The sequence below is a fragment of the Lepisosteus oculatus genome, chromosome 23, assembly GCF_040954835.1.
Source record: "Lepisosteus oculatus isolate fLepOcu1 chromosome 23, fLepOcu1.hap2, whole genome shotgun sequence".
In the NCBI taxonomy this organism is placed as follows: Eukaryota; Metazoa; Chordata; class Actinopteri; order Semionotiformes; family Lepisosteidae; genus Lepisosteus; species Lepisosteus oculatus.
This window is the reverse complement of record NC_090718.1, coordinates 1,367,858-1,389,747: the sequence shown is the minus strand read 5'-3', so window position 1 is coordinate 1,389,747 and position 21,890 is coordinate 1,367,858. Positions and strand designations below refer to the sequence as shown.

At 53.1% G+C, this 21,890-nt stretch overlaps 1 protein-coding gene across 1 annotated transcript; it reads left to right on the top strand.

Moving 5' to 3' along the window:
* Positions 1-1,961: 1,961 nt before the first annotated feature.
* Positions 1,962-21,812, top strand: LOC107075760 (C-Jun-amino-terminal kinase-interacting protein 4). Its single transcript, XM_069182583.1, is given in 29 exon segments — positions 1,962-2,174; positions 2,707-2,965; positions 3,175-3,369; positions 4,354-4,474; positions 4,560-4,630; positions 4,792-4,868; positions 5,857-5,929; positions 8,028-8,227; positions 9,924-10,048; positions 11,575-11,632; positions 11,753-11,905; positions 12,355-12,397; positions 12,706-12,836; positions 13,126-13,179; positions 14,583-14,738; positions 15,674-15,803; positions 15,892-15,981; positions 16,146-16,193; positions 17,545-17,686; positions 18,092-18,146; positions 18,262-18,342; positions 18,428-18,495; positions 18,656-18,807; positions 19,454-19,485; positions 19,487-19,563; positions 19,891-20,004; positions 20,214-20,312; positions 20,416-20,502; positions 20,634-21,812. Coding segments are annotated over 28 exon segments (2,904 nt in total). The 5' UTR covers positions 1,962-2,174; positions 2,707-2,869; the 3' UTR covers positions 20,810-21,812.
* Positions 21,813-21,890: the final 78 nt, after the last annotated feature.

Here is a 21,890-nt window from a genome sequence, read left to right as displayed (position 1 = left end):
CTTATAAAAAACGTGCAGCTCATAAACACCTCCGGAGTCCATCTGGTGTTTATAGGTATACATTTCTGTCTAATCTCTTGAACAGCCTCTCTCTCTGTTCCCTTGGCGCGGGCCTGGAGTGTGAGAGAGAGTGTGTGTGTGTGTCCTGTCGCCATGGCGACAATCACACCACCCTGACCCCCACTGCCTCCACCAGTCCACTTCTCCCACTGGGCCCGACCCCCTGTCTCACTCTCCCTCGCCCCGGCTCCTACTCTCCGCGCCCCGGCGCGCCCCCTGCCTCTCTCCCCCTCCGCCGCTCTGATCCCGAGTGTCCGTGTGTTGCCCGGGGCGGGGGTATCTGTGGGGTGGGCATCTGCCCTCAGTGACGGCCCCCCGGCTCCTCGGCGGCCTCTTCAGCTCAGCAAAGCGCCGCTCTGCTGCCACCCAGTGGCCAGAAGGAAGTATCGCACGCCAGAGGGCACGTCCTTTCTCCGCGCTGCGAGAAATCTGAGATTAATCATAATAATAATAATAATTGCTTACACTTATATAGCGCTTTTCTGGACACTCCACTCAAAGCGCTTTACAGGTAATGGGGATCCCCTCCACCACCCCCAGTGTGCAGCCCCACCTGGATGATGCGACGGCAGCCATAGTGCGCCAGAACGCTCCCCACACACCAGCTCTCAGTGGGGAGGAGAGCAGAGTAATGTAGCCAATTCATAGAGGGGGATTATTAGGAGGCCATGATTGGTAAGGGCCAATGGGAAATTTGGCCAGGACACCGGGGTTACACCCCTACTCTTTTCGAGAAGCGCCCTGGGATTTTTAATGACCACAGAGAGTCAGGACCTCGGTTTTACGTCTCATCCGAAGGACGGCACCTGTTTACAGTCTAGTGTCCCCGTCACTATACTGGGGCATTAGGACCCACATGGACTGCAGGGTGAGCGCCCCCTGCTGGCCCCACTAACACCTCTTCCAGCAGCAGCCTTAGTTTTTCCCAGGAGGTCTCTCATCCAGGTACTGACCAGGCTCACACCTGCTTAGCTTCAGTGGGTTGCCAGTTGTGAGTTGCAGGGTGATATGGCTGCTGGCTGATATGGCTATATGATATGGTGATATGGCTGCTGTAATCATCATTCATTAGGAATTGCTGGACACTCCACTCATACAGTAATACAGTAATAATAACAAATCTAATCGCCAAATTCCCATACCTGTCAGAATCAAAATAGCTCCAGGGGGAAATGTGGCCTGGACACCGGGGTGACACCCCTACTCTTCACGAGAGACGCCCCTGGATTGTTAATGACCACAGAGTTCATGGTGTCCTGGCCAAATTTCCCCCTGGCCTTTACCCATCATGGCCTCCTAATAACCCCCCTCTCTGAACTGGCTCCATCACTCTGCTCTCCTCCCCACTGAGAGCTGGAGTGTGGGAGCGGACTGGAGATTGTACAGGTGGGGTACACCCTGCCGGTGGTGGAGGGGATCCCCAATACCTGTCCAGCGCCCTGAGAGGAGTGTCCAGAGAAGCGCTGTATCTGCGTGAGGAATTCTTATAGAATATTATTGTTGTTGTTTGTAATGTAGTGGCGATTGCACTGTTAAGAGTGTGTGCTCTTTGTAACATGTCTGTTGTGCTAGAAAGTTTTTTTGGTGAGAAAAAAATATATTGTTGCCGTCGCAATGTAAACAAAAAGTAATGAAGAGACAAAACAAATCTAATTCCTGTACTCGAAGTGTCTCCCGGAGTGGAGAGGCGCCCACGCGTGGACAGGTATTCCCCCCCGACACACACACACCACCGTGGACGAGTCACATGAGCCCCTGCCCACGATCACGTGTCGTGTAGAGTTTCAGGAAACTTTACTCTTTAAAAAAATCGCCGAGGAGATCCCGGAAGCGCCCCGGGCCCGCCTCCAGACCTCTCCCATTGGCTAACGGGCGGCGCTGTGGCCGGTCATTGGCTGCCTGGCGCGTCAGTCAGTGGCCGTGGGTCCCGGGATGTGGAATTGATACTTCTGGTCTCTTGGAAAGACCCAGAAGACGACAAGACGGGAAAGGAGAGAACCGGAGTGAGGGCGAGGGAGAGAAGGGGAGCAGGACATAAAGAGAGGCAGAAAGAAGGAGAAATACAGCCTGGCGTTAGTCTGTGGCCCCGAGAGAGAGGATCTCGAGTGAATCAAGTATGTCGGAATATTGTCCGTGTTTCTCTCTCCGTCCGTCAGTCTGAACCTGAACCTTTCAGTCTGTACTTGTACCTGTCTGTCTGTACCTGAACCTTTCACTGTGCTGTAGTGTCCAGTCAGTCAGTCAGGGTCTCTGTGCTGTAGTGTCCAGTCAGTCAGGGTCTCTGTGCTGTAGTGTCCAGTCAGTCAGTGTCTCTGTGCTGTAGTGTCCAGTCAGTCAGTCAGGGTCTCTGTGCTGTAGTGTCCAGTCAGTCAGTCAGTGTCACTGTGCTGTAGTGTCCAGTCAGTCAGTCAGGGTCACTGTGCTGTAGTGTCCAGTCAGTCAGTCAGTGTCTCTGTGCTGTAGTGTCCAGTCAGTCAGTCAGGGTCACTGTGCTGTAGTGTCCAGTCAGTCAGTCAGTGTCTCTGTGCTGTAGTGTCCAGTCAGTCAGTCAGTGTCTGTCTGCCTGTCTGTATCAGTTCCTGCACCTGTCTCTGGGTCTGTCTGAGTGTGCGCTTGCAGCTCAGCTCCCTCTCCGTGTCCTTTCAGAATGGCCCCTGAACGAGCTGTGTGACCTGTGTCTCCAGATCCTGCTGAGGCAGACAGATGGCCCAGCGTCCTGGTCGGTGCCGAGAGACACGGACTGGACGCCTCGCCCCCACTGCCCCCCGCGCGCAGGCGACGCCACAGCCAGCCGGAGAGCCGGACGGGCATGGACTCTGACAGCATGCTGGGAGGGGGAACGGAGTTTGAGCTGGACCCCGACATCGTCAGTGAGGAGGCAGGCCGACTCTACACAGAGCTGCAGGTCTGCATGGCCATCGCCCGGCCTGACTCTGTCTGACTGTACACTGACCGTCTCACTCTGCTAGTCCCCTCTCAGAGCAGTGTTCATGGACTGGAGTGCCCAGTCGGGTTGGCAGTGTGAATATCGAGTCAGCCCGTGTTGATGTGAAGGACTTCCTTCTCTTGTCTGTAACCCTGCGCTTAATTGCCTCGCCCTCGTCTTTATTTCAGTGTGTGATAGAAGCCCATGGCTCTAGCTCAGTGGAGTGTCTCCTGCCTGCCCTGGTCTCTGTGCTGGAGAGCCTTGCTCGAACCCGTGCCCAGTTACGAGAGCGAGAGAATGAGGCAGAGAGAGAAAAGGAGGAGAGAGAAGCCCTGGTTCTACGCTTTGAGGCAGAGAGAGGGAGAAGGAGAGAGAGCGAGGAGGTGAGTCTGGAGACATCAAAAACAAAGAGATTAGTATAGACCCTGGCGACATACTTCACACACAGGGATTAATACAGACACTAATACAGACTCTAGAGACACTCCTCACACAGAGAGATTAATACAGACCCTAATACAGACCCCAGAGACACTCCTCACACACAGAGATTAATACAGACCCCAGAGACACACCTCACACACAGAGATTAATACAGACCCTAGAGACACTCCTCACACACAGAGATTAATACAGACCCTAATATAGACCCTAGAGACACTCCTCACACACAGAGATTAATACAGACCCTAATACAGACCCTAGAGACACACTCCTCACACAAAGAGATTAATACAGACCCTAATATAGACCCTAGAGACACACTCCTCACACAAAGAGATTAATACAGACCCTAATACAGACCCCAGAGACACTCCTCACACACAGAGATTAATACAGACCCTAATACAGACCCTAGAGACACTCCTCACACACAGAGATTAATACAGACCCCAGAGACACTCCTCACACACAGAGATTAATACAGACCCTAATACAGACCCCAGAGACACTCCTCACACACAGAGATTAATACAGACCCTAATACAGACCCCAGAGACACTCCTCACACAGAGATTAATACAGACCCTAATATAGACCCCAGAGACACTCCTCACACACAGAGATTAATACAGACCCTAATACAGACCCTAGAGACACACCTCACACACAGAGATTAATACAGACCCCAGAGATACACCTCACACACAGAGATTAATACAGACCCTAATATAGACCCCAGAGACACTCCTCACACACACAGATTAATACAGACACTAATACAGACCCTAGAGACACTCCTCACACACAGAGATTAATACAGACCCCAGAGACACTCCTCACACACAGATTAATACAGACCCTCTTTTAAAGTTTGGCACTGTCCATGGGGTGTAGTACGGCGTGCTGACCCTCTGTCTCTGTAGAAGTACCTGGAGCTGGACGACGTCTTCGAGCAGGAGCGGCGGGCGATGCGAGGGAGAGAGCGGGAGAGGGAGCGGCGAGAGAGGGCGCTGGAGCAGAAGGCCAGGGAGCAGGCTGACCAGCGTCAGTGTCCCGCCCCCCCGGCTGTGCGTCCCGGCGAGGGGCTGGGCGCGTCCCTGCTGCAGCTGTCTGTGTTCTTGTGTTGCAGTGGTGGCCATGGAGGAGCAGAAGTCGGCTCTGACCCGAGAGCTCAGCGCCCTGAGACACACCCACAGCAAGGTCAGCCAGGGGTCACGGGGGCGGGGGTCAGGGGTCAGGGGTCATCATCCGTCAGAGTGACGGCAGTGCCGTCTTGTCTTCTCTTGCCTTTGTTGCCGTTGTCGGTGGTGTTGTTGTTGGGGGTGATGACTGTGATCTGAGGAATCGTGCGCTCTGAGCAGGTGCTGCGAAGCTATCGGGACCTGCTGGAGAAACCGACGCCGCCGGGGCCCAGCGATCGGCCCCCCTCTCCAGCCAGGTGACCCCAGACACTCGCCCGTGTGTGTGTGAACTGTGCTGTACCAGTCTATACTGGGTGTCTGGACTGTGCTGTGTGAGTCTGTACTGGGTGTCTGTGCGGTGCTGTGTGAGTCTATACTGGGTGTCTGTGCTGTGCTGTGTGTGTCTGTACTGTGCTGTGTGAGTCTATACTGGGTGTCTGTGCTGTGCTGTGTGTGTCTGTACTGTGCTGTGTGTGTCTGTACTGTGCTGTGTGAGTCTATACTGGGTGTCTGTGCTGTGCTGTGTGTGTCTGTGCTGTGCTGTGTGTGTCTGTACTGTGGCATGTGAGTCTATACTGGGTGTCTGTACTGTGCTGTGTGTGTCTGTACTGTGCTGTGTGTGTCTGTACTGTGCTGTGTGTGTCTGTGCTGTGCTGTGTGAGTCTATACTGGGTGTGTCTGTACTGTGCTGTGTGTGTCTGTACTGTGCTGTGTGTGTCTGTACTGTGCTGTGTGAGTCTAAACTGGGTGTCTGGACTGTGCTGTGTGAGTCTGTACTGTGTGTCTGTACTGTGCTGTGTGAGTCTATACTGTGTGTCTGTGCTGTGCTGTGTGTGTCTGTACTGTGCTGTGTGTGTCTGTACTGGGTGTCTGTACTGTGCTGTGTGAGTCTATATTGGGTGTCTGTGCTGTGCTGTGTGTGTCTGTACTGTGCCATGTGAGTCTATATTGGGTGTCTGTGCTGTGCTGTGTGAGTCTGTACTGGGTGTCTGTGCTGTGCTGTGTGTGTCTGTACTGTGCCGTGTGTGTCTGTACTGGGTGTCTGTACTGTGCTGTGTGAGTCTATATTGGGTGTCTGTGCTGTGCTGTGTGTGTCTGTACTGTGCTGTGTGAGTCTATACTGGGTGTCTGTCCTGTGCTGTGTGTGTCTGTACTGTACTGGGTGTCTGTACTGTGCTGTGTGTGTCTGTACTGGGTGTCTGTACTGCACTGTATCTGTAAATCATTGTTTTTGTTCGTCTTTAGAGGTTGTTCATGTTCCATGGGGTCGGAGGTCACACCAGACCAGGGTTATGAAGAGGCCCCATCCCTTCCTCAGGTAAAAGTGATGCAAACTCTGTCCTTGTTCTGCCCGCTGGGTCTGTCTGCTCTCTCTCTCTCTCTCTCTCTGCTCTGTACTCGTTCTGCCTGCTGGGCCTGTCTGCTCTCTCTCTCCCAGCTGGGTCTGTCTGCTCTCTCTCTCTCTGCTCTGTACTCGTTCTGCCTGCTGGGTCTGTCTGCTCTCTCTCTCTCTCTCTGCTCTGTACTCGTTCTCCCAGCTGGGTCTGTCTGCTCTCTCTCTCTCTGCTCTGTACTCGTTCTCCCAGCTGGGTCTGTCTGCTCTCTCTCTCTCTGCTCTGTACTCGTTCTGCCTGCTGGGTCTGTCTACTCAATTCAATTCAATTCAATTCAAGGTGCTTTATTAGCATGACCGATGGGTACAATCAGTGTTGCCAAAGCAAATAAAAATAATAAAATTAACATAGAACAAAACAAAAAATAGAAGTAAAATAAAATCTACAGACATGTTACAGACATTTACAACAAAGACATATTATATAATATTGACATACTGTAGGCAGCTGGAGCATTATTGGGAGACGGACTCACTGTTCCTCAGGCTGTGACAGGAGATCACATACTGGGCTGCCAGATCAACTGAGTTCCCTCCTCCCTCTCCCAGTAGGATTGGGACCTGTTGTGGTTTTGGCAGGTGTGGGAACTCTGGGATTAGATTTCTGAATTTCGGGAAGAATGTTTCTCTAATCCCAGAGTATCTGTCACAGTGCAGTAGGAAGTGCACCTCTGTCTCTATTTCTCCCTGCTGGCAGTGGGAGCACAGCCTGTCCTCTCTGGGCAGCCAGGTCTGCCTGTGTCGCCCAGTTTCTATGGCCAGGTTGTGGTCACTGAGCCTGTACTTCGTCAGGGTCTGTTTCTGTTTGTTATTTTTTATTTTGGTCAAATATTCAGCTAGTGTGTATTGTCTGTTTAAGGTTCTGTAGCATTCCAGTTTATGTTGTGTTTGTGTGTGTGTGTCCCAGTGTGTGAGATATTGCTGTTTGATCTGTGCTGTGATGTGGTTGAGTCTGGGTTGTGGTGCTCTAGCAGTGCTGTCCTGAGGCTGGTTAGTGTCGGTGTGGCTCAGCTCAGTGAGCCTCAGGACCAGCTGGCTCAGGGGGCTCTGTTTTGAGCTCAGCTCTTGGCTCAGCAGGGCTTTGTGGTGGTAGGAATTTTGGTCGCTGTTTTTTAGGTGTAGCCAATACTTTAATATTCTTTTCTGTATGTTTATCAATAGTGGGTACTGGCCTAATTCGGCCCTGCACCCGTTGTTAGGAGTTTTTCTCTGCACACGGAGGATGATTCTACAGATCTCCATGTGCAGAGTTTCTGTGGGGTGTTTGTCCCATTGGGTGTAATCCTGGTCTGTGAGGGGACCCCAAACTTCACTGCCGTATAGGGCAATGGGTTGGATTACACTTTCAAATATTTGGAGCCAGATTCTTGTTGGTGGGCTGATGTTGAAGAGCCTCCTTCTTATTGCGTAGAAAGCCCTGAGTGCCTTCTCCCTCAGTGCCTTCACTGCCAGGTCAAAACTCCCGGAAGAGCTGATGGTGAGACCGAGATATGTGTAGCTGGATGTGTGCTCCAATGTGTTCTTGTTCAGTGTGAATTTGTACCTGTTTCCCTGAGGTCTGGCTTTCTTCTGGAAAACCATAACTCTGGTCTTGTCCAGATTGACTGTCAGTGCCCAGGTCTGACAGTACTGCTCCAGCAGTGCCAGGTTCTGCTGCAGCCAGACTTCTGCTGCAGTCTACTCTCTCTCTCTCCCAGCTGGGTCTGTCTGCTCTCTCTCTCTCTGCTCTGTACTCGTTCTGCCAGCTGGGTCTGTCTGCGCTCTCTGATTGGATGTTAATGAGTTAATGGCTGCAGGACAGTGTCAGGATCCTGTGGGATGTTTAGCATTGTGTTTAAAACTAAGACCAGGAGGCACAACTTCACACAAAGGGTAGCGGGGGTCTGGAACATGCTGCTGTGGTCGAAGTCCTGACATCCAGGCCCCGGAGCAGATCTCCTGGGATCTGGGAGCTGAACACAAGCTAGAGGGGTGGCTGGCTGATGATGATGATGATGATGATGAGGTATCGGCCCGTCCCCAGGTGCAGCCCAGCGAGGACGCCGGCTCCGGCTCCGCCCCCGCCCCTGCCGAGCCCGCTGTCGCCGGGGGCAACAGGGCGCTGGACAGGCAGGAGGAGCCCGAGAGGGAAGGGCAGGAGCTGACGGCTCTGTCCCCCCTGCATGACATCATCAGCTCCACCCCCGAACTGGCCCTGTTTGGCAACATGGTGATCGAAGCCAGGTACTGGGACTGGGAGCTGGACGAGTTCTTCACTGGGACTATAATCAGACTCCACTGACACTGCCAGAGCAGTCTGAGACTCTCCAGGCTGGACTGGACTGGGAGCTGGACGAGTTCTTCACTGGGATTATAATCAGACTCCACTGACACTGACAGAGCAGTCTGAGACTCTCCAGGCTGGACTGGACTGACTGGACTGGGAGCTGGACTAGTTCTTCACTGGGATTATAATCAGACTCCACTGACACTGACAGAGCAGTCTGAGACTCTCCAGGCTGGACTGGACTGACTGGACTGGGAGCTGGACTAGTTCTTCACTGGGATTATAATCAGACTCCAGTGACACTGACAGAGCAGTCTGAGACTCTCCAGGCTGGACTGGACTGACTGGACGGAGCTGGACTAGTTCTTCACTGGGATTATAATCAGACTCCAGTGACACTGACAGAGCAGTCTGAGACTCTCCAGTTTCGACTGGCTTCACTGTGGTCTTCTAACCTGTCTAATTTAGTAAAGCCTGTCCACAGGGAGAGACTGTAGATCACAAACATCCTGAAGAACTGATTGATTTCTAGACCTGGTTCTATGATAAAGCAGTGACTGTGGCTGTAATATTGGGGCTCTAGATCAGTGCAGTGACTGTGGTTGTGTCTGTAATATTGGGGCTCTAGATCAGTGCAGTGACTGTGGCTGTGTCTGTAATATTTGGCCTCTAGATCACCGCAGTGACTGTGGCTGTAATATTGGGGCTCTAGATCACCGCAGTGACTGTGGTTGTGTCTGTAATATTGGGGCTCTAGATCAGTGCAGTGACTGTGGTTGTGTCTGTAATATTGGGGCTCTAGATCAGTGCAGTGACTGTGATTGTGTCTGTAATATTGGGGCTCTAGATCAGTGCAGTGACTGTGGTTGTGTCTGTAATATTGGGGCTAGATCAGTACAGTGACTGTGGCTGTGTCTGTAATATTGGGGCTCTAGATCAGTACAGTGACTGTGGCTGTAATATTGGGGCTCTAGATCAGTGCAGTGACTGTGGCTGTGTCTGTAATATTGGGGCTCTAGATCAGTGCAGTGACTGTGGTTGTGTCTGTAATATTGGGGCTCTAGATCAGTGCAGTGACTGTGTCTGTAATATTGGGGCTCTAGATCAGTGCAGTGACTGTGTCTGTAATATTGGGGCTCTAGATCAGTGCAGTGACTGTGTCTGTAATATTGGGGCTCTAGATCAGTACAGTGACTGTGGCTGTGTCTGTAATATTGGGGCTCTAGATCAGTGCAGTGACTGTGGTTGTGTCTGTAATATTGGGGCTCTAGATCAGTGCAGTGACTGTGGCTGTGTCTGTAATATTGGGGCTCTAGATCACCGCAGTGACTGTGTCTGTAATATTGGGGCTCTAGATCAGTGCAGTGACTGTGGCTGTGTCTGTAATATTGGGGCTCTAGATCAGCGCAGTGACTGTGGTTGTGTCTGTAATATTGGGGCTCTAGATCAGTACAGTGACTGTGGTCGTGTCTGTAATATTGGGGCTCTAGATCAGTGCAGTGACTGTGGTTGTGTCTGTAATACTGGGGCTCAAGGTTGTGTAAATGGATTAAGTTTTGAGAAAATGTCTAGAACTTGTCTTTGTGTTAATTAATGACTCTCTAAAGAAATAATTACCTCAATTAATGGCAGAAATCCAAATTTCCCTCCCAGCACTCCCAAGCAGGACATTCCTGATTCCCGGTCGGAATGCCGGAACACGGAGTCGCTGTTCGCGGAGCTGTCCGGAGTCAGCAGGGAATATCTGGAGAGTGTCGACATGGGAGTCAGTCTGCACGGTGAGAGAGCATAGAGAGAGACAGTGGCAGTCATGTCAGCCTGTGTCTCTGTCAGTGTCACGCTGAGTGTCTCTCCAGTATCTCCTGCTCTGATGGGGAGGGGTGTTCATGTGAAGTTACAGAGGAGCTGGACTGAGTGTCTCTCCAGTATCTCCAGCTCTGATGGGGAGGTGTGTTCATGTGAAGTTACAGAGGAGCTGGACTGAGTGTCTCTCCAGTATCTCCTGCTCTGATGGGGAGGGGTGTTCATGTGAAGTTACAGAGGAGCTGGACTGAGTGTCTCTCCAGTATCTCCAGCTCTGATGGGGAGGGGTGTTCATGTGAAGTTACAGAGGAGCTGGACTGAGTGTCTCTCCAGTATCTCCTGCTCTGATGGGGAGGGGTGTTCATGTGAAGTTACAGAGGAGCTGGACTGAGTGTCTCTCCAGTATCTCCAGCTCTGATGGGGAGGGGTGTTCATGTGAAGTTACAGAGGAGCTGGACTGAGTGTCTCTCCAGTATCTCCTGCTCTGATGGGGAGGGGTGTTCATGTGAAGTTACAGAGAGGCTGGACTGAGTGTCTCTCCAGTATCTCCTGCTCTGATGGGGAGGGGTGTTCATGTGAAGTTACAGAGGAGCTGGACTGAGTGTCTCTCCAGTATCTCCTGCTCTGATGGGGAGGGGTGTTCATGTGAAGTTACAGAGGAGCTGGACTGAGTGTCTCTCCAGTATCTCCAGCTCTGATGGGGAGGGGTGTTCATGTGAAGTTACAGAGGAGCTGGACTGAGTGTCTCTCCAGTATCTCTAGCTCTGATGGGGAGGGGTGTTCATGTGAAGTTACAGAGGAGCTGGACTGAGTGTCTCTCCAGTATCTCCTGCTCTGATGGGGAGGAGTGTTCATGTGAAGTTACAGAGGAGCTGGACTGAGTGTCTCTCCAGTATCTCTAGCTCTGATGGGGAGGGGTGTTCATGTGAAGTTACAGAGGAGCTGGACTGAGTGTCTCTCCAGTATCTCCTGCTCTGATGGGGAGGAGTGTTCATGTGAAGTTACAGAGGAGCTGGACTGAGTGTCTCTCCAGTATCTCCTGCTCTGATGGGGAGGGGTGTTCATGTGAAGTTACAGAGGAGCTGGACTGAGTGTCTCTCCAGTATCTCTAGCTCTGATGGGGAGGAGTGTTCATGTGAAGTTACAGAGGAGCTGGACTGAGTGTCTCTCCAGTATCTCCTGCTCTGATGGGGAGGAGTGTTCATGTGAAGTTACAGAGGAGCTGGACTGAGTGTCTCTCCAGTATCTCTAGCTCTGATGGGGAGGGGTGTTCATGTGAAGTTACAGAGGAGCTGGACTGAGTGTCTCTCCAGTATCTCCTGCTCTGATGGGGAGGGGTGTTCATGTGAAGTTACAGAGGAGCTGGACTGAGTGTCTCTCCAGTATCTCCTGCTCTGATGGGGAGGGGTGTTCATGTGAAACACTGATAGATCATTCTGGATGGATTCCTTATCAGCGTGTCTGTATTAACCCAACTTCTCTTGTCTGTTTCCCTCTGAAGGTTCTGTTGACCAGTTAGAGGAAATTCTGTCCCAGTATGAGGAGCTGAAATCCACCCAGTAAGCCGTTGTTCTCAGAGTTATTACTGGTGTTGCCACTGAGCTGCTGTAGAGTTCGGGGCTCATAGTTACCGGCTTCTGTGTTCTGTCTCCTCCTCTGTGCCTCGCCTTTCGCCTCAGTGAGCTGGTAGACACTGCGCGCAGAGCTTTAATTTCCAGGGTGGAGGAACTGACCAATGAGAGAGCAGCCCTGAGCCTGGAGGTGGGATCTGCCCAGGAGACTGTTGCCCGATTGGAGGGAAAACTGAAGGAGATGGAGGAGGAAGTGAGGCGGTGAGCGATCAGGAAGTACCTCCCACAAACCTTTCCCGATCCTGTCACTGCAGCTTATGATCACTTACTGACCCATGATCACTTACTGGCCCTTAGTAAAGTTTATTTTTGTAGGCTGTAGCGACACACCGTGACAGGGGTCAGCAGGACAGCACTTGTTTAGCATGTGGTGCAGTGACACAGCGTGCCCAGCAGGGGGCAGCAGGATCTCAGGCTGCTGTAGTACCTCCGGAACACTAGATGGCAGCAGAATTCATGACCAGTCTCCCCATCTCCCGTACGAGAAGACTTGTGAGGCGGAAGACTGAGGTGTTTCAAACTGTCGGTCTGTTGCACCACAGCCAGACAGTTCAAGGCCTTTGGAAAGTGGGCATTGAGAGGCTGCCTGCAGAAGTGATGTGTGTGAATGATACTAATCGAGCTTCTCTCTCCGTCAACTTGTTTCCTAGGCTTCGTAAAGAGCTGGACGAGTGTCAGAGCGAGGACCCAGAGGTGAGAGAGGAGCTCAAGATCTAGGAAACTCTAGGAAACAGACGTGTTTGTGTGTCTTGTGTGCAGCGGTCTCGGGGGTCCCTGCGGACACTGTAGTGACTGGTGTCTTTGTAGTCTCTGTGGTCACTCTGGTCACTGCGGTCACTCTGGTCACTGCAGTTGTGTTGGTCACTGCAGTAACTCTGGTCACTGCAGTCACGTTGGTCACTCTGGTCACTGCAGTCGTGTTAGTCACTCTGGTCACTGCGGTCACTCTGGTCACTGCGGTCACTCTGGTCACTGCGGTCACAGTCCCCTCTCTCCCGCAGGCCTCCCTCCCACTCTCCCTGCGCCAGCGCTTCTCCCGCTCGGAGATGGCCAGGGTGGTGATGGAGAGGAACCAGTACAAGGAGAAACTGATCGACCTGCAGGACGCCCTGAGGCGCACACAGCAGCTCCGGTGCGGTCTCTGTCTCCTGTCCTGCTCCGTCCCTGTCCCTCCTCTCTCCCTCCTCTCTCCCTCCTCTCTCCTGAGTCTCTCTCCTGAGTCTCTCTCCTGAGTCTCTCTCCTGAGTCTCTCTCCTGAGTCTCTCTCCCTCCTCTCTCCTGAGTCTCTCTCCTGAGTCTCTCTCCTGAGTCTCTGCCCGATGTCACTGTGCTTCACTGCTCTTGTGTGTCCGGAAGTCTGTCCCCCTGTCCACCTGACGGATTGCTCTTGTCCTGCGTCTGTCCTTCTGTTCCTCCTGCAGAGCCACGAGAGAGGAAAAGACAGGAGTGGAGGAGAAGAAGAGTGTCTGGAGGAGGTGAGAGGGACCATGGAATACCTGGTGCTGTGCAGACAGACAGCGTGGCCCCACCTGTAGATACAGAGACCCCACCCCAGACACACATACCTGTAGATACAGAGACCCCACCCCAGACACACATACCTGTAGATACAGAGACCCCACCCCAGACACAGATACCTGTAGATAAAGAGGCCCCACCCCAGACACAGATACCTGTAGATACAGAGGCCCCACCCCAGACACACATACCTGTAGATAAAGAGGCCCACCCCAGACACACATACCTGTAGATACAGAGACCCCACCCCAGACACAGATACCTGTAGATACAGAGGCCCACCCCAGACACACATACCTGTAGATACAGAGACCCCACCCCAGACACAGATACCTGTAGATACAGAGGCCCAGATACAGATACCTGTAGATACAGAGGCCCACCCCAGACACAGATACCTGTAGATACGGAGACCCCACCCCAGACGCAGATACCTGTAGATACAGAGGCCCACCCCAGACGCAGAGACCTGTAGATACAGAGGAGGCCCACCCCTGACGCAGATACCTGTAGATACAGAGACCCCACCCCAGACGCAGATACCTGTAGATACAGAGGCCCCACCCCAGACACAGATACCTGTAGATACAGAGGCCCACCCCAGACACACATACCTGTAGATACAGAGGCCCCACCCCACACGCAGATACCTGTAGATACAGAGACCCCACCCCAGACACAGATACCTGTTGATACAGAGACCCCACCCCAGACACAGATACCTGTTGATACAGAGACCCCACCCCAGACACAGATACCTGTAGATACAGAGACCCCACCCCAGACACAGATACCTGTAGATACAGAGACCCCACCCCAGACACAGATACCTGTTGATACAGAGGCCCACCCCTGACGCAGATACCTGTAGATACAGAGACCCCACCCCAGACGCAGATACCTGTAGATACAGAGACCCCACCCCAGACGCAGATACCTGTAGATACAGAGACCCCACCCCAGACGCAGATACCTGTAGATACAGAGACCCCACCCCAGACGCAGATACCTGTAGATACAGAGACCCCACCCCAGACGCAGATACCTGTTGATACAGAGACCCCACCTCAGACACAGATACCTGTTGATACAGAGGCCCACCCCAGACGCAGAGACCTGTAGATACAGAGGCCCACCCCAGACACAGATACCTGTAGATACAGAGACCCCACCCCAGACACAGATACCTGTAGATACAGAGACCCCACCCCAGACACAGATACCTGTTGATACAGAGGCCCACCCCTGACGCAGATACCTGTAGATACAGAGGCCCTTCCCAGACACAGATACGTCTATTTATTCTAGCAAATACAAGAGTTCTGGTAAGTATTTCTCTTTGCCTCTCGATCCCTCTCAGCTTTCATCGCTTATTTGGACTGAAGAAAGACCCACTGGCTCCGCCCACCAATGCGTTAAAGACTGTTGCCCCTCCCCTCTCGACTGCCCCGCCTCTTCCAGCCACCTCAACGATTGGCTCCTCCAGACAACCAGCTGTCAATCAAACGCACACCAGGTAAATTACTGGGTCTCTAGTGTCTGTATTAGAGACTGTATTAATCTCTGTGTGTGAGGTGTGTCTCTAGGGTCTGTATTAATCTCTGTGTGTGAGAGGAGTGTCTCTAGGGCCTGTATTAATCTCTGTGTGTGGGGTGTGTCTCTAGGGTCTGTATTAATCTCTGTGTGTGAGAGGAGTGTCTCTAGGGCCTGTATTAATCTCTGTGTGTGAGGTGTGTCTCTGGGGTCTGTATTAGTGTCTGTATTAATCTCAGTGTGTGAGGAGTGTCTCTGGGGTCTGTATTAGTGTCTGTATTAATCTCTGTGTGTGAGGAGTGTCTCTAGGGTCTATATTAGGGTCTGTATTACTCTCTGTGTGTGAGGAGTGTCTCTAGGGTCTGTATTAGGGTCTGTATTAATCTCTGTGTGTGAGGAGTGTCTCTGTGGTCTGTATTAATCTCTGTGTGTGAGGAGTGTCTCTGGGGTCTGTATTAATCTCTGTATGAGGTGTGTCTCTAGGGTCTGTATTAATCTCTGTGTGTGAGGAGTGTCTCTGGGGTCTGTATTAGGGTCTGTATTAATCTCTGTATGAGGTGTGTCTCTAGGGTCTGTATTAATCTCTGTGTGTGAGGAGTGTCTCTGTGGTCTGTATTAATCTCTGTGTGTGAGGAGTGTCTCTGGGGTCTGTATTAATCTGTGTGTGAGGTGTGTCTCTAGGGTCTGTATTAGGGTCTGTATTAATCTCTGTGTGTGAGGAGTGTCTCTAGGGCCTGTATTAATCTCTGTGTGTGAGGTGTGTCTCTAGGGTCTATATTAGGGTCTGTATTAATCTCTGTGTGTGAGGAGTGTCTCTAGGGCCTGTATTAATCTCTGTGTGTGAGGTGTGTCTCTAGGGTCTATATAAGGGTCTGTATTAATCTCCATTTAATTCCTCTCTGTCCTGGTCTCTCTCAGCGACTCGTCTCCAGAGTCCTTCTCTCCGCGTCTCAGGAGGAGAGAGCTGTACCGCGACATCCGCTCGCATGTGTGGAGCATGCTGGGAAAGCGTCAGATCCACGGCTGGAGCGTGCCCCCCGCCGAGCAGGTACCTGCCCCACCCCTCCCAGCGCTCCTGCCCCGCCCTCCCCTCGTTTCGGCGGCTTCTCTGGGCTCTAACCCTGTGCTGATTGCAGGGCTCGCCGGCGCCTCCGTCCTCCGGCGTGAGCGAGGTCCCGGCCCTGGTGCAGCTCCGGCTCCTGGATCAGAAGGACTCCACCTCCAAGGTCCGGCAGTAGCCCTGGTGCTAATTAATTAATTAATTAATAACGATGCCCGTCCAGTGAGCCAGGCTGTCCCAGTGTGTGCAGGCAGCAGTGATATTACAGCGATTACTGGGATCATAGCAGTCATACTAATCGTCACACTGTCCCTCTGTCCATCTTCACAGCTGACTTGTGCTGCTGCTGTTACTCCAGACATCTCCGGTGACCAAACGGTAAGAAATCAGGGCTGACCAGCGCTCCACGTCTCTCAGTGACGAGCAGGACTGCAGTGTCCAGTCAGTCAGGGTCACTGTGCTGTAGTGTCCAGTCAGTCAGTCAGGGTCACTGTGCTGTAGTGTCCAGTCAGTCAGTCAGGGTCACTGTGCTGTAGTGTCCAGTCAGTCAGTGTCTCTGTGCTGTAGTGTCCAGTCAGTCAGTCAGGGTCACTGTGCTGTAGTGTCCAGTCAGTCAGTGTCTCTGTGCTGTAGTGTCCAGTCAGTCAGTGTCTCTGTGCTGTAGTGTCCAGTCAGTCAGTCAGTGTCTCTGTGCTGTAGTGTCCAGTCAGTCAGTCAGTGTCTCTGTGCTGTAGTGTCCAGTCAGTCAGTTATGGTCACTGTGCTGTAGTGTCCAGTCAGTCAGTGTCTCTGTGCTGTAGTGTCCAGTCAGTCAGTTATGGTCACTGTGCTGTAGTGTCCAGTCAGTCAGGGTCACTGTGGTGTAGTGTCCAGTCAGTCAGGGTCACTGTGGTGTAGTGTCCAGTCAGTCAGGGTCTCTGTGCTGTAGTGTCCAGTCAGTCAGGGTCACTGTGCTGTAGTGTCCAGTCAGTCAGTCAGGGTCACTGTGCTGTAGTGTCCAGTCAGTCAGTCAGGGTCACTGTGCTGTAGTGTCCAGTCAGTCGGGGTCACTGTACTGTAGTGTCCAGTCAGTCAGGGTCACTGTGCTGTAGTGTCCAGTCAGTCAGGGTCTCTGTGCTGTAGTGTCCAGTCAGTCAGTCAGGGTCTCTGTGCTGTAGTGTCCAGTCAGTCAGTCAGTGTCTCTGTGCTGTAGTGTCCAGTCAGTTAGTCAGTGTCACTGTGCTGTAGTGTCCAGTCAGTCAGTGTCTCTGTGCTGTAGTGTCCAGTCAGTCAGTCAGTGTCTCTGTGCTGTAGTGTCCAGTCAGTCAGTCAGTATCACTGTGCTGTAGTGTCCAGTCAGTCAGTCAGTGTCCCTGTGCTGTAGTGTCCAGTCAGTCAGTCAGTGTCTCTGTGCTGTAGTGTCCAGTCAGTCAGTCAGTGTCTCTGTGCTGTAGTGTCCAGTCAGTTAGTCAGTGTCACTGTGCTGTAGTGTCCAGTCAGTCAGTGTCTCTGTGCTGTAGTGTCCAGTCAGTCAGTCAGTGTCTCTGTGCTGTAGTGTCCAGTCAGTCAGTCAGTATCACTGTGCTGTAGTGTCCAGTCAGTCAGTCAGTGTCCCTGTGCTGTAGTGTCCAGTCAGTCAGTCAGTGTCTCTGTGCTGCAGTGTCCAGTCAGTCAGTGTCTCTGTGCTGTAGTGTCCAGTCAGTCAGTCAGGGTCACTGTATTAACTTTTAGTATAAACTCCGTCTCTCAGTGCTCAGTGTGGGTGGTCTCAGGCCCGCCCTCCTGGAGTGACGTAACAGTGATTGACCCAGCACAGTCCAATCATGTGGTGGATCACTTCACTCTCCCGCCCACCTCCCCAGCCCTCTGTATTGCTGCAGTGCCACCTGCTGGTAAGAATCAGAATGTGTGTCTGGGCCTGTTGACGATAATAGTCTCTCAGAGTGTTTCTCTTCCTCTCTAATTAGCTGTGTTGTTCAGCTATAACCCTGTCTTTCTCAGTAAATATACCATCTGTCAGTGTGTGTGTATTAACCCCTCTCTCTCTCAGTGCAGTGTTCATGTACTGGAGTGTCCAGTCAGTGTGTCTGTATGAACCCCTCTCTCTCTCAGTGCAGTGTTCATGTACTGGAGTGTCCAGTCAGTGTGTCTGTATTAACCCCTCTCTCTCTCAGCGCAGTGTTCATGTACTGGAGTGTCCAGTCAGTGTGTCTGTATTAACCCCTCTCTCTCTCAGTGCAGTGTTCATGTACTGGAGTGTCCAGTCAGTCTCAATCTGTATTGCTCTTTGCCTGTAGAGAGCTCACCTTCGCCCTCTACTGGAACAGTGTGGATTGGCACCCAAGATGGCAGGTGAGTTTCTGGGCTCTTCTGTGTCCACCCCTGTTGGAGCTGTGTCTCTCCTGCGGGTGCCTGTGTGCTGGCGTGAGGGGTGGCCACAGCCTCAGACTGTCTCCCTCTCCTGCAGTGTCCTCGTCCATCCAGCAGCAGGGGACATCCGACGCTGCCTGCAGTCCGTCACCCTGAGAGAGGGGGTCCACTCCATCACGTGAGTCCCCTGTGTCTGTGCCGCCGTCTCCGCGTCCCGGCCCGATGTGTCCGGCCCGGCGGTGAGCTCTGTCTCCCTGTCTCAGCCACGCCCGGGGCCTGGTGATCGCTGGACTGGCCGACGGGACGCTGGCCTTTTTCTCCCGCGGCCCAGGTGAGTGGCCGCCGCCGCCCGCTCTCTGGAGTCTCGTGGGCCGAGGCTGGGAAGATCTGGGTTCGTGTGTGGTCAGTGAACTAGCCGCGCGCGCAGGTGAGCTCTCTGGACACGCCCCCCGTGTGGCGCGGTAATCCAGCTCTCGCCCTCCCTCCCTCAGACGGCAGCTGGGATCTCCAGTCGCACGGCAAGCTGTCCCTGGGACCACCCCCCGTGCAGCCCATTCGCTGTTGCCTGGCGACGGGGGCGGGGCTGTGGTGCGGCTACTGGAACCAGGTGTTTGTGATTGACAGCCAGAGCAGGAGAGTGGAGGTGTGTGTCACTGTGCTGTAGTGTCCAGTCAGTCAGTCAGTGTCACTGTGCTGTAGTGTCCAGTCAGTCAGTCAGTGTCACTGTGCTGTAGTGTCCAGTCAGTCAGGGTCACTGTGCTGTAGTGTCCAGTCAGTCAGGGTCACTGTGCTGTAGTGTCCAGTCAGTCAGTCAGTGTCTCTGTGCTGTAGTGTCCAGTCAGTCAGTCAGTGTCTCTGTGCTGTAGTGTCCAGTCAGTCAGTCAGGGTCACTGTGCTGTAGTGTCCAGTCAGTCAGTCAGGGTCACTGTGCTGTAGTGTCCAGTCAGTCAGTCAGGGTCACTGTGCTGTAGTGTCCAGTCAGTCAGTCAGGGTCACTGTGCTGTAGTGTCCAGTCAGTCAGTGTCTCTGTGCTGTAGTGTCCAGTCAGTCAGTCAGGGTCTCTGTGCTGTAGTGTCCAGTCAGTCAGTCAGGGTCTCTGTGCTGTAGTGTCCAGTCAGTCAGTCAGGGTCACTGTGCTGTAGTGTCCAGTCAGTCAGTCAGGGTCACTGTGCTGTAGTGTCCAGTCAGTCAGTCAGGGTCACTGTGCTGTAGTGTCCAGTCAGTCAGTCAGTGTCGCTGTGCTGTAGTGTCCAGTCAGTTTATCTGACCTCTCTCTCTCTGTCTCTCAGCGCTCTTTCTCCGTCTCTGCTCGCTTGGAGCAGCCTCCGGCTTTTTGATTGTGTGACGGGACGTCCGCTACAGGAACTGGATCTGACGCCGCTGGTTACCAGTACACTGGGTCTGTATTAATCTGTGTGTGTGAGGAGTGTCTCTGGGGTCTGTATTAGAGTCTGTATTAATCTCTGTGTGTTTGGAGTGTCTCTAGGGTCTGTATTAGGGTCTGTATTAATCTGTGTGTGTGAGGAGTGTCTCGGGGGTCTGTATTAGGGTCTGTATTAATCTCTGTGTGTGTGAGGAGTGTCTCTGGGGTCTGTATTAGGGTCTGTATTAATCTCTGTGTGTGAGGAGTGTCTCTAGGGTCTGTATTAGGGTCTGTATTAATCTCTGTGTGTGAGGAGTGTCTCTGGGGTCAGAGTCAGTGTTAATCTCTCTCTCTGTCTTTTAGGTCCTGCTTTCCTCTCTCTCTCTCCACTCCAGATCTCTTCCCTTTCCCTCACCTGTGGACGTCTGTGGGTGGGGACAGGAAGTGGCGCCATCTTTGCCATGCCTGTCAGTCGCAGTGAGTATCTTCCCCTCATCACGGAAGACGCCAGCGGTGATTTTCCACTGCCTATGATTTGAGACGTATTCAGACGTCTTGCCGTATTCAGACGTATTTTCAGTTTCACTCTGTGAAAGGCTGTGGCCGGTTCTTTTTTTCACCACAGGCACTTAATCATAACTTTGAATCATGACTCAGCGGTTAACAAGTTTTCTCGTCTTCCCCAGGCGCTCAGTCCTCCGATATCCCATACTGCTCCCTGGCGGGGGCCCAGCTGTGTTACCACGGTCACCGCCAGGACGTGCGGTTCATCATCACCGCCCCCGGTGAGCCGGCGCTCCTCTCCTCCTCTCCTGATCTGTGTGTCCTGGTTCCTCAGCCTCGCTCTGCCGATCGTGCTGGTCCTGACCTGCCCCCTCTCTCTCTCAGGGTGCATCAACCCCTCTCTGGCTGCAGGAGGTGCTCCGACTCAGCTGGTCCTCAGTGGAGGGGAGGGCTACATCAACTTCCGCATCGGTGAGTCTCCCGTCATCGGCCCGCAGTTCCACCGCCGAGCCTGACCGGGGGAGGGGGGCGCTGTCTGTCGTTGCCCGTCTCTCGCGCGGTCCTGCCTGACCCGACCCTTGTCTGCCCTCCCTGTCTTTCAGGGGACGATGGGGGCGACGGCGCGGACGGCTCTGCGGACCCCCTGCTCCGGCGCGCCGAGCGCAGTCACATGATCATCTGGCAGTGCCCCGCCCCCCCCCCAGGCCAACCTGGCCCCCTGATTGGCCGGGCCGGACCACGCCCAGCCACCTACTCCTCCCCCTCCCCAGAGTACTAACAATGCCGCACTAACACTACCACTGGGGCCGCACCCCCCTTCCTCGCGCGCGGACCCCAGCAGCCCCGGCCTCTCCATCGCTCCTCCTTGTTCCCTCTCCCGCACCCTCGTTTCGGGGTCCCCAGGTGGAGGCTGAACCCCTCGAACGGCGTCTCTTTCTCGGCCCTGTCAAACCCGGAGCGGACCGGACAGCTGCGGATCCGGACTCTCGTGTCCCTGTGCTCCTCAGCCGCCCTCCTGCTTCCCCGAACTGAATTAGTCTCTTTCCTCCCGACAAACTGTCCCCGTCAGAGCCGTGACAGGATGGACAGTGTCACTCCTGCCGGTGTGATCAGCTCACAGCGGCTCCGCGTCGGGGACTGCCCCATGCAGTACAGCTGCCCCGCAGGCAGGGGGCGCCAGTGTGCCTTTCTACCTCCAGCTCTCCTCTTGCTCTGCGTTTGGTGTTGTTTTGCGTTAATTGTGATCATGTGTTTTTGGTTTTATTCCCCTGAGGTGTTTTACAGAATCTCTGTCCTCCCCTCTCGCCCCTGTGGGAGTTTCTGTGTGAGACCGTGTCCGGGACAGTTTTCATCTGCTGTCTCTGCTTCATTTATTTCACACGCTGTGTCGTCTGACCGTCTGTCCGTCTGCAGCAGGAGAAACCACGCCAGAGACTCACTCAGGAACAAGCACAGGACAGGAGACACAGTGAGAGAGAGGAGATCACAGGCAAGAGAGCACAAAGACAGAAACAGTATTTGATGGTGCTTGATGGACTTGTTTCATGCAGTCACCCCACCAGGGGATTTTAAATGTCTGCTTGTTGTGCTTTTATTGTGCTTGTCTGACGGGTTGACTTCGCAAAAGCAGAGAACAACATACTGAACTCTAAGCTGGAACCTTTGTTGTGTGGGTTAGGGTTTACCCTTTTCTCAGGGACGTATTTCGATGTGACACTTGTTCTGCATAGAAACAAGAAGCACTTTTGTACATATATTTTCATTAAAAAAGGAGAAAATGACTGTGGGGAGGTGTGTGTGTGTGTGCACAGTGCTCATTACAGTGGGCCTCTAGTGCAGAATCAGATAAGACAAGAACA